The sequence below is a fragment of the Cervus elaphus genome, chromosome 22, assembly GCF_910594005.1.
Source record: "Cervus elaphus chromosome 22, mCerEla1.1, whole genome shotgun sequence".
NCBI classification, from domain to species: domain Eukaryota; kingdom Metazoa; phylum Chordata; class Mammalia; order Artiodactyla; family Cervidae; genus Cervus; species Cervus elaphus.
Window position 1 is genome coordinate 6,869,692 of NC_057836.1, and position 17,433 is coordinate 6,887,124.

A 17,433-nucleotide genomic window follows, 5' to 3' on the forward strand; every position below is an offset into this window, starting at 1 on the left:
AGTGCTTCTGGACTCAGTTAACCTCCTCCAGGAAGCCTTCTCTGCCTTCAGTGTGACCTGGGGACCTGCCCATCCCCGCCTCCCCAACACACACACACACAGTGCTGTGAGAAGCATTGTCACTGTCAGGTCCTGGGCGACAGGAATTTTAAGACATCCTCAGTGTTCCCAGCACCTGCCCAGAGCTGAGCACAGAGATTTGTGCCCAGAAACCAGGGGTGGGGGGCGGACACAGATCCAGACTCGCTGATACCCCAGGAAGGCGGGCCACCAAGATGGAACACTTGCCCTGCTTCACACCCCGGAAGTGGTCATGGGCTCACTTCCTTTGGACAAACCCGCCAGAAGGGGACTTTTCTCCCCATGGAGCCTGACCTGTGGGGACAAGCCACAGCTATGCCCGTGCCTGGGACATCTGCCCCGAGCTGGAGAGCCTCCTGTGGCTAATGTCCCCTTTGGAAAGAGTTGTCTTCAGGTCCTAGACCCACAGGCAACCTGCATGGGGGAGCCAGGAGCTGTGTGTGAGGGGCAGCTGCCCACCTGAGCTTCCCTTGCGGGGCTCTGGTGCCCCATGGAGCCTCCTTTGCCAGATGGAAAAGGAAGGAATGGCTGACAGACTCTTCTCAAGGCTGAGGTGCTGGGTCCGTTCCAGGTCTGGACTCCAGAGCCTTCTGCCAGAGGTGCTGGGAGCACCAGGCGAGGTTCCAACTGGCCAGTCAGCTCATTTCACCCAGTCCAGGCTCACAGAGCCTGCCCCCTTGGAGCTGTGTGCCCACCCCTCCGGCCTGCATAGAGGGGAGAGGCACAGCAAGCCCCTCTCGTCTGTATGCCCCCAGTTTGATGCACCCCAGGAGCTTTGCAGGCAGACCTGAGTTACAGTTCTCCCTGGCCGTTCTCTAGCTATATGATCTTAGGCAAGTTATTTAATCTCTCAGAGATGCAGTGACTTACTAGCAGTAAGCTCTTCCTGCAGGCTTGTTATGGGGTTAAGGAGACTACAGGTGCCATGCCTGTACACAGCAGGTGCTCAGCGAACGGCAGCTGTGGCTGTGAGATAGCTGGCTGGCCAGCAACCTAGAGGCACAACAAAAAGCTCCCCCGAGGGTACCCTTGTGAATTCCGACAAGTCAATCAAGAGGGGCTTCAGAGAGGAGGTGGCATTTGAAGGTCTTGGAGAATGAGTAGGAGTTTGCCAGGCTAAGGCAGAGGAAGGTGGATCACCAGAAGGAAGAGCAACAGCAGAGCTGTAGGTGTGAAAGGCCAGTCACCTCAAGTGGCTGAAGCCCAGGAGGGGAAAGGGGAGGGACAGCGGGAGCCATTTCTGGAGGAGGGAGAGACTGACTTGATGAGAGTGGGCAGGCTGCCCACAAAGGTGGCTCATTCTAGCTCCTCCCAAATCAGCCTCGCAGGCTGGCCTTGTACTGTTGGGATTCCCGGACCGCCTGGGAGTTTAAGGATCAGCCTGGGTCTCCTTTTAACTTGCAGTCTCAGGACATCTCTGCCGCCCAGAGCCAGCCTAGTCCCCTCTCTGAGCCGGGGCCAACATTGCCAGGGAATCAGGGTAGACGCCTGGTCCCCAACTTGAGCGAGGGTTCCTGGAGCAGCTTCTTTCGCCTGGGACCCTGACGTGACTGGAAGTTCCTGCAAGAGCCTTCCTGCAAGAGCCCAGGGCCGCTACTCTCCCCATTTCACGAAAGGAGCTAGCCTGCCTACTTCAACCCTGGCTCTACCATTTACCAGCTGGGTTGCCTCAGGCAAATCACCTGCCCTCTCTGAGCCTCGATTTCCTGGCCACAGGGCTGTGGTGAAGATTAGGGGAGATAACTCTCACAGAGGAGTCAGCCCAGAGCCTGGCTCCCCAAGAGCCACCCAAGAACTGTTAGCTCAAAGAAAAGTCAGCCCAAGAGAGTGTAGCATCTCTTGTCTGTGGGCCAGTCACTCAATCCTTCTGAACCTCGGTTTTCCTAGCTGTAAAGTGGGGAAGATAATCATGCCTGGTAATGATAGCTAATATTTATGAGCACTTGGGTGGTAAGGAACCCGCCTGCCAATGCAGGAGATGTAAGAGACTCGGGTTCGATCCCTGGGTTGGGAAGATCCCCTGGAGGAGGGCATGGCAACCCACTCCAGTATTCTTGCCTGGAGAATTCCATGGACAGAGGAGCCTGGCCGGCTACCGTCCATGGGATCGCAGAGTTGGACACAACTGAAGCAACTTACCATGCATGCACACGCGCACGCACACACACACACACGCACACACACACACACACACACACACACACACACACACGAGCTCTTACTGTGAGTCAGGCAGGCTCTGTTCTAATTGCATAACTATGTAGTATCTTATTGAATACAGTAACTGACTAACATGTGAGGGTGGGGGTGGGGTGGGCAGGGGATCCCAGAAGCCAGAAGCACAGGGAAGAGCCTGTTTTCTGGGCAAGGCTAAGCTGGCACCCTTGGTACTGGGGGCCAGACCAGACGGTTTGGAAGGCTGGGGAGTGCAGCACGAGGAACACAAGGGCCCACCCACCACTGTGAATGGGCCACCTGGGACTGGACACCCCTTTATACAGGGTAGAGCCTGGGACACACATGGGGCCCCAAGTCAGTCCTGGCCCCACCCTAGGTCTCAGTCGTCCTGTCTGTCTGATAGAGGCTTGGGCTCGATCACCTTTCAGCTGCTGTAAGGGGCACCCATTTCTTTGGTCTCTTTTGTTTTCTTGGCTGGCTTCCATGAAGGTTGTGACTTGGGGGTTGTCCTCTGTCCATTGATTTTTCCAGAAAGGATGCTTTCTTCCCTTCCATTCTGCAGTCAGCCTACAGTTGAACAATGTGAGCATCCAGCCTTCCCACTGCTCCTCCCGCCCCACCAGCCTCCCTCACCTGGGCTGGAGGAGGGGGCAGATCAGGTCCAGTGAGATAGGGGCACCCAGGAGGGCATGAGGCTGCCCCCACACCACTCGATGTGCACCGTTTGGGGACGGTCCTGGGAGTGGGTGGGTACAGGACTCAGGAGCCACGACGTCCAGCCACACCCAGCAGGGTGACGCTGAGCTGCCTGGAAGACCCAAATAGTTCATCTACCCTTCCTCCTCTCGAGCTTCGGGGTCGGACAGACTGCTCACTCCTTGTCCCACTGCGCTGTGCTGGGTGACCGATGCTGCTTGAACGTGAGCCTGCCTGCTCACGGGAAGAGTGATTCCACCTCAAAGGGCACCTGAGGTCAGAATAAGAGAACCAGCGCTTAGGTGTGAGGTCGCAGAGTAAGCACCTGTGTGGATGCAGCCCTCTGTGGCGGGCAATGTTAATGTCCCCATTCCTCAGATGAAAAAGCTGAAGCTCCATGACTTAAGGAGCTTCTCAAGGCAGCATCGCCCTCTGCCCCATCTCTCTTTTCTATACCCCATGCCTGCGTGCTGAGTCTCTTCAGTCATGTCCGACTCTTTGTGACCCTATGGACTGTAGCCTGCTGGGCTCCTCTGTCCATAGGATTCTCCAGGCAAGAACACTGGAGTGGACTGCCATGCCCTCCTCCAGGGGATCTTCCCAACCCAGGGATCAAGCCCAAATCTCATGTCTCCTGCATTGGCAGGCAGGTTCTTTACCACTTGAATGACCTGGGAAGCCTGTTGTACACCCCACCTAACTACCATAAAGGAGATGTGGTAGATTCTAATGCTGGGAGCTCACAGGTAGCAGGACAGGTTAAGTGAGCCCAGAGACCATGGGGTGGAGGCGGGAGAAGGAGGCTGGGGAGATGCAAAGCCTGCAATGAGGTAGTGACTATGCCAGCAAGCCACTGGAACAAGGATGTTGTGGTTTAGTCGCTCAGTCGTGTCTTGACTCTTCCGCGACCCCATGGACTCTAACCCACCAGGCTCCTATGTCCTTGGGATTTCCCAGGCAAAAATACAGGAGTGGGTTGCCATTTCCTTCTCTAGGGGGGTCTTTCAGACCCAGGGATCGAACCTATATCTCCTTCATTGGTAGGCAGATTCTTTACCACTGAGTCACCAGAAAGAAAGAAAGTGAAGTCATTCAGTCGTGTCTGACTCTTTGCAACCCCATGGACTGTAGCCTACCGTGCTTCTTTTGCCTGATTTTCCAGGCAAGAGTATTGGAGTGGGTTACCATTTCCTTCTCCAGAGGATCTTCCCAACCCAGCGATCGAACCTGGGTCTCCTGCATTGCAGGCAGACGCTTTACTGTCTGAGCCACCAGGGAAGCCCCAAATAACGGTCATCAAATAGAAAAAGCAAAAAACAGAAAAGAAAGAAAAAAAAAAAGTAATGGTCATCAGGTGTGTGGGGGAAGGGCACCCACATGGTCCCAGTCCTGGAGGATGCATAGTTGTCATTTCCCCTGCCAGGGACGCCTCTGCCCACTTTTACTTAGCCAAGGGCTTGGGGTTTCTTAAAGGGCTCAAATCCCAGCTCTGCCACTCTCTGGCTGTGGGACTGCAGGCTAATTAGTTATTGCTCTGAGCCTCAGTTTCCACATCTGTGAGTGGGAATAATTGGGCTTCCCTGGTGGGCTCAGTGGTAAAGAATCCTCCTGCTAATGCTGGAGACATGGGTTCGATCCCTGAGTTGGGAGGATCCCCCAGAGAAGGAAATGGCAACCCACTCCAGTATTCTTGCTTGGAAAATCCCACAGACAGAAGAGCCTGGCGGGCTATGGTCCACGGTTCGTTCACAAAGAGTTGGACATGACTGAGCGACTAAGCAACAACAAAAGTGAAAGAAAGTGTTAGCCACTCAGTCGTGTCCAACTCTGAGCCACCAGGGAAGCCCTAAACAATAACAGAGGTGGAGGTCATCGTGGTAGTCACCTCTTAGGCTTGTTTTAAGGAAAACCTGAGCCAATGCAGGTAACTCTTGAGCGTGGCTCCTGGCGCACAGGAGAGCTGTAGGAATGTTCTCTATTGTTCACCCTCCAATCTGCCCAGGTTGCGCTGGAGAACTCTGAGTCTCCCAAGCACCTGCTTTGTGCCAGCACCCAGCCCAGGCAGCTGAGGCTCCATCACTCCGGCCCTTCCCAAGCCCTGGGCTAAGCCACCAGGGCCTGGGGCTAAGCGTGAAGATCTGACATGCAGGGGGAACGGCCTGCGAGAATTGGTGTGTTGGCTCCCACTGCTGGCGTGACAGACATCCTGATGAAATATATCACTTTAAAAAATTTTTCAAAAGAAGTTTCCAGAGAGCTCTCTTATCCTCACGGGAACCATAAGTAGCCTGAACGGTTGTCAGGTTCCAGGCTTGGCTTTGAGATGACTTTTCAGAGACCCTCCCTTGCCTGGGCCTCAGTTTCCTCATCTGTAAAACAGGGCAGGAACCGAATCCACCCATGAGGGTTGACCCTGTGTGAGTCTGCACGTGTGAAATGTGCTTTGTAAACTCGAAATCACCTTACCGCGATTGGGATCTTTCGGTTCTGTTTCTGGTCGTTTGGGACATGGTCACGGGCAGACGCCTGTGTAGTGTCATTGCTGGGTGCTGGCCCTGGACGCAGGCTTCAGTGAGATGCTGGCTATCCTTGCAAGGGCTCCTTGAGGAGTGACCTCACTGAAACCCTTGAATTTTGTGATTTCCAGAGAATGTGGAAGCCCCCCCACCCCACCCCCAGGCAGCCTGGCCCCTTCCAGGGGAAAAGCTGGTGTCATGTCTGTTAGCTCATTCCACAAATGGTTTTGGAGCAGCTCCACACACGGAGGATGATGCTGGAGAACTGGAGGTCAGCTCTACCCTTGAGAGCTCAGTCTTGGAGGAAGGGATTGAAAACTCCACCCCTAAATGACCAGACGGCCAAGGGTCAGGGGTGGCTGGATGCAAAGCATGGGCTTTTCAAAAGACACTCAGCCATGGAGCAATTGGCGGGATCGTTTATAAATGAACACTGACTCTTTTCTCTGCTTGGAAACCTTCCGCAGTTCCTCGTTTTGCCTTTGGGATAAAGTCCCCAAGCCTTTCTCGGTTTGCACTGTTTTGCTCCAGCTGCACCTCCAGCTTACTCATTTCATTTGAATTGCACTGGCCTCCTTTCCCTTCCTGGAAATCCGCTCGCTCCCTCCTGCCTGAGGGCTTTTGCCCGTGCTGTGCCCACTGCCTGGAGCTCTCTCCTCCAACCTCATTGCTTGGCAACTTCCTATCTGTCCTGCAGGTCTCAGCTCAAATGTCCTGGATCCCCCAAGTCCCAGGCTCCCATTACATACCCTCTGTGCACCTTCCTGCTTTCTTATCAATGTGTATTGTGCGTGCATGCGTGTTTGCGCGCATGCTTAGCAGTTCAGTCGTGCCGATTCTTTGCGACTCCATGGACTGCAGCCCACCAGGCTCCTCTGTCCATGGGATTCTCCAGGCAAGAATTCTGGAGTGGGTTGCCATTTCCTCCTCCAGGGGATCTTCCTGACCTAGGGATCAAACCTGCATCTTCTGTGTCTCCTTTGTGGCTATTACCAAATGATTAGTTATGTGATGATTTTTGCTCTAATGGTCCCAGGGGACTATATGCTCCATGACAATAGAGACCCTTGGGCTCAAGACCTCGTGTATGGTGAGGGCTCAATTACTGTTTGTTGAATGAATTTATATTGAGTATTAAAGTAAGGGCTCGTGGAGGTGGTAGCATTTGCGTAAGACTTGAAAGAGACTTGAAAGAGGGTATGATTTCAGTCTAGGAAAGAGGGAAAGGCTTCCTGCTTTGGGTAGCAGACAGACACACGGTGGGGACACGACTCATTTGGTTTGGCAAAGAAGCAGGATGGGACACGTGAGAGAAGGCTGGAGAGGTGGTGGGGGCCAGATGAGGGCTTTGAGAATTTACTTGAATTCTGAAACTCCTTGGGACCCACCGACAACTTTTGAGCCAGAGGGAGTTGGGGCAGTAGGGTCAAAGCTGGCTTCTGGAAACTGTAACGAGTTTGCGGCAGGGAGGGGTGGGCCGGGAAGAGAGGCTGCCATCCAGAAGACCAGCTGGGAGTTGGAGAATCCACTGACTTGGCTGCTTTCTATTTCCCCGGCATCACACATGTGCCTTGGAGTTATCCTGTGAGCTCCTGGGGAGACGCAGACAGTGATGTGGAACCTCACAGGGCAGGACTGCTTCCAGAAGGCTCTCACCTCGGTGGCAGGGCAGCCTCGCCTGAGTCCCTGGAGGGAGGGAGGTGGAGTGGAGTGGACGCTGACATCCACACTTCCCACACCTGTGTCCTAGTACCTTCCCCGTGGCCCGGGAGTTGTGACACCGTGTGGTAGAGGAGCAACAGCAGCATCTCCGTCAAAGCCCAGCACACTGGGGCCACCTCCGCACCCCTCATGGTGGGGGTGCGGCCGATGCGTCCCGAAGAACCGGGATTCTGGAGAATGACCCGGAGCCGCAACTTGGCAGCCGTGTGCCTTTGCGGGGGGGCATCTTATGAGCAATTCTGGGCTTCAGTGTCTTCAGCTGTGAAGCGGGGGGCTACTTGGGTGTCGTGAAGGGTCAAGGATGAGGACACACACACATGGAGCCCCAAGCATGGGGAACACTGGAGGCGCGGGAAGTCGTGGCTGTTATCATGGCTGCGTATTTTCTCCACGGTTTGAATTCTTTGCAGGAAGCTGGGGTTTCAGGCTTAAAGTGAAGAGCGTGTCAACAGAACAGGACGGAACAAAGTCTTTTCCCAGCATGCCTCAGCATGCAGCACTGCCTTCCTGTGGAGCCCAACAGGGACGGGGCTAAAAGTCTTGAGCTTTCAAGCAGAAATAATCCCGATGGAAAGGAACCTCCCTATTGTTCGCCTGTGATAAAGCCATGCAGGGGCTCCACAGTCCGACCCGCCTGGGTTCAGATTTCGTCTCTGCCTTGTGACTCAGTTTCCTTATCTGCGGAATGAGGTAATAATAGTATCCACCTCTTGGAGCTTTGGTGAGGATTAAGCAAGTTAACGCAGGTGAAGCGCTTAGAACATGCCTTTGTCACTACTATTGTTAGATCATTTCATCTTCAGTTTAACACTTTGCCGGGCTGCAAGTGACTCAGCTGCGGCTCTGGGGCCAGAAGGCTGAGTTCAGACTAGCTCTGTGGCTTGCCAGCTGTGTGACCTCAGGCAAGTTTCTTAACCTCTCTGTGTATCCCATTTCCTGCTCTGCACCGTGAAGATGGCAATCCCTGCCTCATAAGGTTGGGAGTGGGGAGGAGAGACGGGTCGGCCAGGTAAGGGACCCGACTTCCTGGAGGCAGGTAGACCACTGGGCTCTTCTTCCCACCTGTTACAATTTGAAGAAATGAGACTCAGGGCCATCAGATAATTTGCTGAAGGACACATGTCAGTAAAACCAGGCTAGGCCCCCAGCTCAGCGCCCTGTACTGGGCCACCACGCCAGGGACTTCCCAGGGAGACTCGGACCACAAGTGGCAGGAGTGGGGAGTGGGCTGAAGGGTGATCTGTCCCGTGAGAGGGGCCTCCTGTTGCCTGGCTGTGTCTCCTCCTGTGTCCTGAGTACGCTGATGCCCGGCTCCTGCCGTTTGGTGGGCAGGCCTTGGTCTTCCAGGTGTGGGTCTGAGGGTCCAATGCCTGCAAACTTACCACGCTCCAGGGATTTACGCTGTTACTTTGGGGAGAGGCTGACACCCACCCTGCTGTGTCCCCTCCCATCTCTTTTCCCGTCTGCCTGCAAACGTTGGGGCCCACCAACTGTCTGTGTCCATCCATCTTTCCCATGTTTATCGACTGCTGGGAAACTTAGTGGCTAAGAGTGCAACCTCTAAAGACCCCGGTTCCAATCCCAGCTTGGCCTCTTCTGAGCAGTGTGACTTGGGACAAGCTGTCCAGCTCTCTGTGTCTCAGTGGCTCCATCTATAAAGTGGGGATGGGAACACTACCAACCTCATCGCGTCGCTGCAAACCCACAGTGCCTATTCCCAGTGAGCTTGGATTCTTCTGGGCTGGGGATCCATTTCTAATGGGATCGTTGTTATGGTGATGGTGCCTGGCCCTGCCTTTGAATGCTGGAGACCGGAGGGAAGCAGAGGGGTCTGCCCTGCCAGTGCTCACGGTCCTGTGGGACAGAAAGGATGCGAGCACAGACAGCCCAGTGAGACCAGTGAGGGCTGAGGAGGAGGCAGCCACTGCTTGGGCCCTGGAAGAATGAGGGGGAGGGCAGGGTTGAGGGGCAGATCTCTGGGTCAGAGGCCACTGGGAGACCCCATGAAACCAAGTGTCCCAGATACAAGGCCTTGTAGGATCCCACCCCTACCCACCTCTGCACCCCCATCTCCGGTTCCCATGGCTGTGTGCACTCCTGGGAACGGCGTGGCTGTCCGCACTTGGCTCCGTCTTGGGATTCCCCGACACTCTATCTCTCTGGAGCCATCCCCACCCCCTGCGCCTTCCTGCCTGCCCTGCCCTTGCCTGGGAAAGACCTGTTCTGAGGTCCTGTGTTCCCTCCATCAGGGCCCGCAGCCTCGCACACCGCAGGTGGTCTGTGTGGAAGGAAGGCGTGCCCACAGAGGTTCTGGCCACCCCTGCTGTTTGTGCTCTGCGTGGGGAAAGTGCCTGACTGGGGACAGGCTCTGCAGGATGGGGGCGGAGGGAGGGGGGTCCCCTACTTCCGGTAAGCGGAGGCTTTTTTTGGTAATTCGTCTCCTGGAGGCCTCCCTCTTCGTGTGCTCCAGTTAGCAGGAGGCCCCTCCCAAGAGGAAGGAGAGCTGGGGCCCACTGAAGGATAAAGGTGCGGGCGGGCGGTACGTGTGCTCGAGAGAGCGCCAGGGAGCCAGAGGAAGGACATCCGCCTGCCGCTGAAGGCGCCGCACCCAGCTCACTTCGCACAAGTCACTGATATGCCGGGCAGGGCCAGTCTCCTCAATCAATCCGTGCTGACAGATGGTAGCGGAATCACTGACCTAGAGGCAGAAGGCTCCATTTGTAATCCCGGAGTGGCTCAGGCGCCTGGAGGAGGGCAGAGGAGTTTGTAATAAAGGGAGTGACACGGGGTTTCCAAAAGCCATCTCGGAGCTGGAGGAGGAGGGAAAGGATTAATTTTGCTTCTGGAATTGAAACCACTGATTCAATTCAATAAGTATTTTTTGAGGGGACTGGGTTAGACGAGAGAGAGGGAGAAAAAGAAAAAAAAACTCAACTAATCTACTGTTCTTCAAGTGTGGTAGGAAAAACAGGATTCTCACAGACGGGACAGTGAGAGAACAATGGAAGATACTAATGTGATCAAACAGGTCCCCAGTTAATTGTGCTCTGGCCACTATGGGGTCTTGACTAGTGACTGACTAGCTCTCTGAACCTCAGTCTGCTTGTCTGTCCACATCATAGAACTGTTGCTATTGCTAATGTGTGCCTGGTACTGTACTGAATTCTTTATGCATCTCTTTAGATTCCCATAACACTTCATGAGTGAGGTCACATTATCCCCATTTTACCAAGGTTCAGAGAGGTGAAGTGACTAGTCCAAGGTCACACAGCCCAAGTCTGTCTGTTGGTCATAATGCCCACACATGTTCTCTTTCCAGATGGTACTGGAAGGGAAAGTGATAGGCTGCTAAGGGGAAAATGTCCAGGCTGGCCCGGCCTGCGGGCTGGGGAAGTCTCCAGGTCGGTCGGATGTTAGCTAGCCACTGTTCCAGCAGGGTCCAAAGTGGGGGCTGTAGGGTCAGTCTCAGGACAGGAGGCCGGAACAAACAAAAGCCTGGACTTCAGTTACCTGTCTGCATTCCTTCCCTTCTGAATGAGGCTTTGCAGGGCTTGTCGCCATCCCTTTCATGTTCTGGTCCCCCAGTCTGAGACCCAAAGGGGCTGAGGAAGAAGGAATAGGAAGGAGAGAAGGATGGGGGCAGGAGACTCTTAGGAAATGGGCTTCCCTTTTCTTCACAAATTCTCTCAAGAAATTGAGAGAGCTCCCAACGCCAAATGGAAGCTCTCACACATCTTTCTGTGTTTGTCCAGAAAACATGGGTCTGTGCTAAGAGTTCCCTCTTTCCCTCTGTAGCTCTGACTCAAGCAAAAGCTAGCACTGGCCTTTTAAGTCTTGGTGCCAAAGAATTTGAAAATGAAACTCACAGAACAATGGGAACAGCCAGAGGGCAGGGCTTGGCGGCCTGTTAAGCTCTACCCCGGAAGAGACCGGCACCCCACCTGGCATGCAGGAGGTGCTGGGGGACCAAGGGTCCAAGAATAGCTCTGACCCACATTGGAGCCAGCCCCCACTTTGTACGATTGGACAGAAGCCAGGAGAAATCAAGGCCTTCCCCAGCCACATCCTCCTGGGGTGCCAGCAGCAACTCAGACCCTGCTTTGGATCCTTTTGCTGGCAGCAGGTGTTGCCACAGCCAGAATCCTCTGCTGGTGGCCCAGGGCAAGACAAAGCTAATGTCTCTGTCTAGGTAGGGTGACAGGTGAAAGGGCAGAGCCAGTCCCTGGGGAGCTGTGGACCTCAAATACACTGAAACTGCACCCCAGGCCGTTCCTATCAGCTTCCACCTGCTGCCCACTTCTTCCAATTCCAGTTTACTTTCAAGTCAGGTTGCTTTAGGAAAGGAAGCCACATATACTCTCTTAACATCTAGGGCAGATGGGGGCCCAATTTAGAATTAGCAGTTTTAGTCAACGTTAGGGACATCTAGTCCACATGCTCCTCCTTCCCACTGTACCAACCGGAAACAGGCCTAGAGTGGGGAGAGAATTTGACCAGGTTTCTGGGTGAGTGAGAGAGGGGATTACAAACACTTCAAACACAACCGACCCTCTCACTGGTTGTCTCACTGTGATGGCAGTGGGTCAAGCAGCAGAAACATCTCCGGTTGTTTTACAACTGAGATTTTCTAAAAAAAAAAAAAAAAAAAAAGTCAACCATTCCTTTGCTCCATAAAACGTACAGGAGATTTGCAAAAGAAGGCTGGGAACTGCCCGAGGCCTTGGCGCCACAAATCCTCCACCTCATCTCCAAATTAATTCTGGACCCTGGGTCCAGCCAGCCAGGCGTGGCAGTTTTTTTTTAAGGCTGCCTCAGGCAAAGGCAACTGGCATTTGGTGAGCATCTACTTTACAGGCGAGGTTGGTGGGCCTCCTCATCCTTGCTTTTATTGCGGAGGAAACTGAGTCCCAACAGGGCCCAAGTCATTCATCCAAGGACATGAGGCGCCAAGGGGTGGAGGGCGGTTAGGGAAGTAGGCCTGCGGGCCCGGAGGGCGCTAGGGCGGGCAGGAGCCGGCCCCACTAAGCCAGGTTACAGGGGGTCTCTCCACACGGGGCCAGAGGCACGATTTTGGTTTTGGTGGCTCCGAGGGAACTCCAGAAATCTCAAGGAGAGATTCCGGGCCACAAACTCCCCAGAAAGTTGGCTCGCGGCCACTCCCAGGACGGCCGGGATCTGCGGGCCAAGATGGCACTGGGTGAGCGGCGAGACACGCGCGCCGCACCCCGCAGCTGCCGAGGGGGACCCGCCGCCGCCTCCGCGCGACTCAGGCCGCCGGGCGGGCGGGGCGGGCCGGGGGGCGCCGGGAGGTCTCCGGCTAGGCGCGCGCAGGCCTCGGCGCGGCCGCACGCGGGTGGGCACGCGCGCGCCCGCCGGCCCCGCCCCCCCGCCGCCCCGCCCCCGCCCCGCGCCCCGCCCCCGCCGCGCGCCCCGCTCCCGCCCGCCCGCGCGCGCCGCTGCTCGGAGCCCGGCGATTGGCCGTCCGGCGTCACCTGACGCTCTGTTATTTCCTGTGTGTTGGGAGAATGGAGAGAAAAAACCCCGAGCCGAGCGGCTTTCGGCCCCTGCGAGGCGGCCGCGGCCTCCGCCGGGGGAGCCCGCCCTGAGGCGCGCCCGACCGGGGAGCGAGCGAGCGAGCGCGAGCGCGCGGGCCGGAGCGAGCGTCGAGGGGCCGCGGCCCCCCGGCCCGCCCCGCCGCCGGCCCCGGGCGCCCGAGCTGGAGGCGGCGGAGGCTTCCCCCACCCCCACCCCGCGCAGCGCCGTCCGCCGCCGCCGCTCCTTCCCCTCCCGCCCCCGGCTGAGGCCGAGGGACCGGGCGGGGGGCTCCCGCAGGTAACCGCCGCCCGCGCCTGAGGGGGAGGGGCCGGGGTCAGGGGCTGAGGGGTTTGTGGGGAGCGGGCAGGCCGGGTGTCTTGGCCTCCGGGGCTGGGGGCAGACAGAGGTCCTTGCCCTGCCCGACCTGAGAGTGCGCCGAGCCCCCCGGATTCCGAGGCCAGGACTCGGGGTGCTGAGGGGCCGGCCCGACCCGACCCGGGCGTGCAGAGAGGAGCGGCCTGCCTTGGCCTCGGGGCGCTGAGGGGAAAGGGCCCGGCCTGGAATCATCGGGGCGCTGAGGCGGGGGTTGGGGGGTCTCGGTCTGACCGGGCGTGGGCACCGGTCCTGGCCTGAGGGTGCCGGAGAAAGGTACCTGCTCGTCGCAGCCTCGGGTGCACCGGCGGCGGGTGTGAGCGGGCGGCGTCCGGGGGGTCGGCGGGGTCAGCGCCGCCCGCCCCGGGGTGGGGGGTGCCCCCCTGGCAGCCCCGGGTATATCCCGCAGCTCTCGCCACTTTGCTGGGGGCGAGGCGGGCGGGCGGGCGGAGGGCCGGGCTTGGGGAGGGGCCGGACGGGCTACCGCGGGCGGGAGCGGAGCTGGGGAGCCGTCGCGCGCCCCCGCCGCGGGGAGGGCAAAGGGCCCGCTTCTTGCCATGTGAACACCTGAAGCCATGTGGACGCGGCTGCTTCTCGCCTGTTGGGGGCGGAGGGCAGGTACCAACTGGCCGGGCGCAAGGTCCCGGCCCCCCACCCGGGGGCGGAGAGCCGAGCGCGGGACCCCCTTCCTGTGTGGGGTTTTTCTCCCCCGCCGCGGTGAGCAGGGCTGTGGGTGCTGCATCCGGTGGTCCCCCGTGTGCGAGCGGACGGCTCGTTTTGGTGGGGGGGGGGGTGCCTGGGGCTTTAGGCTTCTGATCTTTTTGGGGAAGATGGGGAGTGGTGGTGGAAGGAGAGCGGCCGGTCCGGCCCAGCCCGCTCTGGCAGAGGATGGAGGTGGAATGTCTCCCGTGCGCCGGGATGGGAGTGGAATTTAGTGAGTTGAGGGGCGGGGAGGGGGGGGTGTGGGGAGGCGGCGCAGAGGAGCGGCCGCCTTCCTGGGCCTGTGGGTGGGGATTATTGTCTTTCTGTATTTGTGGTTGTGGATTCTAGCTCTGTCTGCAGCCCCTTCGTTTGCCCTTAGGGGACAGATCAAAATTAGGATACCGCCCCCCCCCCCCCCCACCTCGCGAAGATTAGATGTCTCTGATAACTTCTGTAAAATGGATGGAATTTTCTAGCTGTTATCTAACAGGCAGATCTTTGAATGATAATCGGACCCTTCTGTTAACAGCTTCGGTGAGGAGTTTAAGGGAGGATCCTCAGTTAAGATCCTCACTGAGGATCTTAAAGGGAGTGGAAGCTGGCTGAAGTGGGAAACTGCCCTGAATGAAGTTCGACCAGGAAGACCCAGGAATCTCCTTCCAGCTTTGCCACCAAGTGAACTATAACCCTGGCCAAGTTACCTGCCTCCCCAATACTTCAGTTTTGTCCGCTTCAGTAAAGGCTCAAACGTTCCAGGGCTTTTAGGTAGTCCCTTGTGCTTTTGCTTTAGTGGTAGGTGACTTCCTGGGAGATGCAGACTGTTGCTTACCTGGCTTTTAAAAGCCTATCTCACCTTTCAGTTTTCAGCTTCTACTCCGACAGAGTGTAAGACTTGGTCAGGGTGCAGTTTTTCCTCGAATTCAGATGCTTTTCTGTGCTTCTCAGAAAGTATATTCTAGCCTGGGCTGAATGTGCCTTGTATTTTTTTTTTGTCTTTGCAAGAAGGAGTTATCAGGGAGAGGTTTTTTGGTCGTCTTCTGACTACTTGGAATTGCGGATAATGTGTATTTGATTCTGTGTGTTGGTTAGCTTCAAGGAAATCCAAGATCTTTCTATGCAGGATATTTCGAAGGGACCTTATTTAAAGTTCCTTCAAGGGATATTTGGCTAACTTTTGAAATTTCCAGCTTTAGTATTCTCAGAGAAGGAATAAAGTGGAATTCTATAACATCTCCTGTGAAGTGGCATGCTAGTGGAATTAACTATCACCTCAGGGTGCACTAATTATTTGCATCCCCAATTTATTCCTTAATGGTAGCTGGATGCTTCCTCTCAGATGCTGAAGAACCCCAATTAATTTCACTGATTTTATGGTGTGTGAGGGCCTTAGGCCATGCCTTTGACTGGCTAGGCCTTCTGGACCAAACTCAGAGGTTGGTCTTGTTTGTCTTAAATTTCTAGTATTGGGATTCTTGAAGGACATGTACCTAATGTGTGACATGTCTTTCTTAGACCACTTTTTAATTCTTTTTGTGCACACATTTCAAAAAGGGTCACAGCTTTGGGAGGTAGGCCCATAATGCCCACCTTGGAGATGGATTGATAGACTTTTCCTTGTGTGTTGACATCAGGCCTGTCACATAGGTAGACGCTTTTATATGGCTGTGCAGGTTGATTATTTGGGGTTTTCCAAAACAAACTATTTATGTTGGTATTTGAATTATGACCTTGCTTTGTGTGGGCTTTTAAAAACCTTACAGTTACTTAAATTGTAAACAGTTATCCTACTCACGTAAATTTACATTTTTGTTGTAACTTATGAGGAAAAAGTTATAAAACTCTTACAGAGGAAGCGTTTATTTGTGTGTACGTTTGTGAGAGAAGGTTGCCAAGGCAGTAAGATGTCAGGAGATAAGGATTTTAGGTTCTGTAACCTTTTTTTTTAACCTTCATAAAGTGTAGTGGGATGTAGATCAAGAAATTAGAGTTGGACTTCTAAGTTCAACCTGGTCTTTCTAAGGAGAGGAAAGGATGCTAGCATTTGTTTTAAAAAACAAAACCAGAAATACCCCAGTATGTTCTGTCCAAGGCGTTTTAACTTATCTAACAAAATCCACCCAGCAGACCTGAGAGATATATCACCTCTTCTTTTCCTGAGAGGTCAAGGAGCTGATGAGAGTCAGGGTTTGGTTGTGACTGTCCTCCCCCTGACTCCAAAGCCTCTGTTAGGTCCGTTATAGCTCACTGCCAGCTCAAGTAACAAATCAGCTAGTGGTAGATTGGCTTTGGAATCCAAATTGCCTGCTGTGCTTCCCTTCTTCATCTTTTCCTTTTTTTTTTTTTAATTTAAAAGTTATAATGAATTTGAAACCTGGCCTCAGGAAGGCTGTGCCTTCTGATTTAGTGATGCCGAGAGTTTTCTAAAATCTCACTTTCCTCAGAACTGGCCGGTTTTGCCAGTGCACCTGAGATTTAATCGAAAAAGTTTCTCTTTCATACCCAATTCTGCCATTCTGGCTTGAACTGAAAACTTCTGTCAGCTCAAAGAGTGACACAATATATAAGAGGCTGTCTCCCTTCCTGTCTGTTTACAATGTACAGGAACCATTATCTGGTACCTGCTCTCATTTTGGCCAGATGGGATTCAAAACGTACATTTATAAAAGACAGCTCTTCCCTAGTATGCCTTCAGCTGTCTTCCCCCTAGGGGCTTGTGTGCAAGACACCTTGGTGATATCGTTAGCTCTATCTGGGGCTTCTGACTGTGTGCCTTCATTTCCTTTTTGTGGAGGTAAAAGTAACAAAATAAAGGAAAACAGCATAATGCTATTTATATTGGAGCAAAACTGTACACATAAGTCATACATTTGAAATATAATGAAATCAAGCCTTTCATAGAGCATAATTTGGTCACATTGCATTTAGACTGAATAGGGTTTTTTTTTTTATTATTATTAGGTTTGAAGGTCGTCTTAATACCTACGGTACATGCAGTATGGGTGGAAAGATTCTCATGGCGACAAACACGATCAGTACTTTCTGCATTAGAGCTGTATTTACTTTGTAGGTAATGTGCATGGCCCAGCAGGAAGGTGAACCGTAAAGTGACTTACTGGTGTATCTGTGGCTTGTTATCTGATGCTTCATTGTGGGAATGTTAAGAAAGAGAAAGCATTAGCTACAGGGGAAGATATCCTTACTGCAGTCTGCATATGTAAGCTGTTCTGTGGGAAAGGGTGGAAGTTATTGCAACAGTTGAATATCCGCCTGATTGGAAGAGTGTTTTCTGTGTGTTTGAACAACACATCCCTAAACATGGTTTAAGGTTCTCTATGTTCTAATTTTCATTGACAAGCATTTGTAAGCACTGTTCTGAAACATGGGAGGTACAGTGGTGGGCAGGATAGAGAAGGAGCCTACTCTGGAGACGGACTGTTGACAGTAAGTAAATGTGTCTGGCAGTGAACATAGTGATGAAGAGAATAAAAAGACAATGTGATAGTGACTCAAGGGAAGCTGCTCAGAGTGATCATAAAGATGTCCCCGCTTCTGGAGAATTTTCTGCCAGTAGGGCAGTCAGACTGGATCTGTGGGATGGATGAAAGTGGCATTAAACAAAGTGAATGATTTG

General features: G+C 54.2%; 2 protein-coding genes across 3 annotated transcripts in view; one reads left to right on the top strand and one right to left on the bottom strand.

The window, feature by feature from the left end:
- Positions 1-6,625: 6,625 nt before the first annotated feature.
- LOC122679921 (proline-rich protein 2-like) lies at positions 6,626-16,430 on the bottom strand. The gene is made up of 5 exons (XM_043880782.1): positions 16,421-16,430; positions 13,381-13,917; positions 10,704-10,795; positions 8,876-9,891; positions 6,626-8,255 (listed from the first exon to the last, which is right to left on the bottom strand). Exons 1-4 carry the CDS (start codon positions 16,428-16,430, stop codon positions 9,664-9,666), a joined length of 867 nt encoding a protein of 288 aa, XP_043736717.1. The 3' UTR covers positions 6,626-8,255; positions 8,876-9,663.
- Positions 12,696-17,433, top strand: part of TCF20 (transcription factor 20) — an 89,576-nt gene continuing 84,838 nt past the window's right edge. The window contains exon 1 of one of the 2 annotated variants that reach the window (XM_043880584.1): positions 12,696-13,025. The gene's annotated coding sequence lies outside the window, so the exon portion shown is untranslated. The remainder of the gene's footprint in view (positions 13,026-17,433) is intronic. The other variant, XM_043880583.1, reaches the window with a different exon arrangement.

Bases quoted from the DNA above. Each gene is read 5' to 3' on its own strand.
- LOC122679921 (XM_043880782.1), bottom strand. The intron at 10,796-13,380 runs GTACCTTTCTCC...CTTCTTCCTCAG, and splicing joins CCCGAGGCTGCGACGAGCAG to CCCCTTTGGGTCTCAGACTG. The intron at 9,892-10,703 runs GTAACTGAAGTC...TTCTGCCTCTAG, and splicing joins AAGGGAAGGAATGCAGACAG to GTCAGTGATTCCGCTACCAT.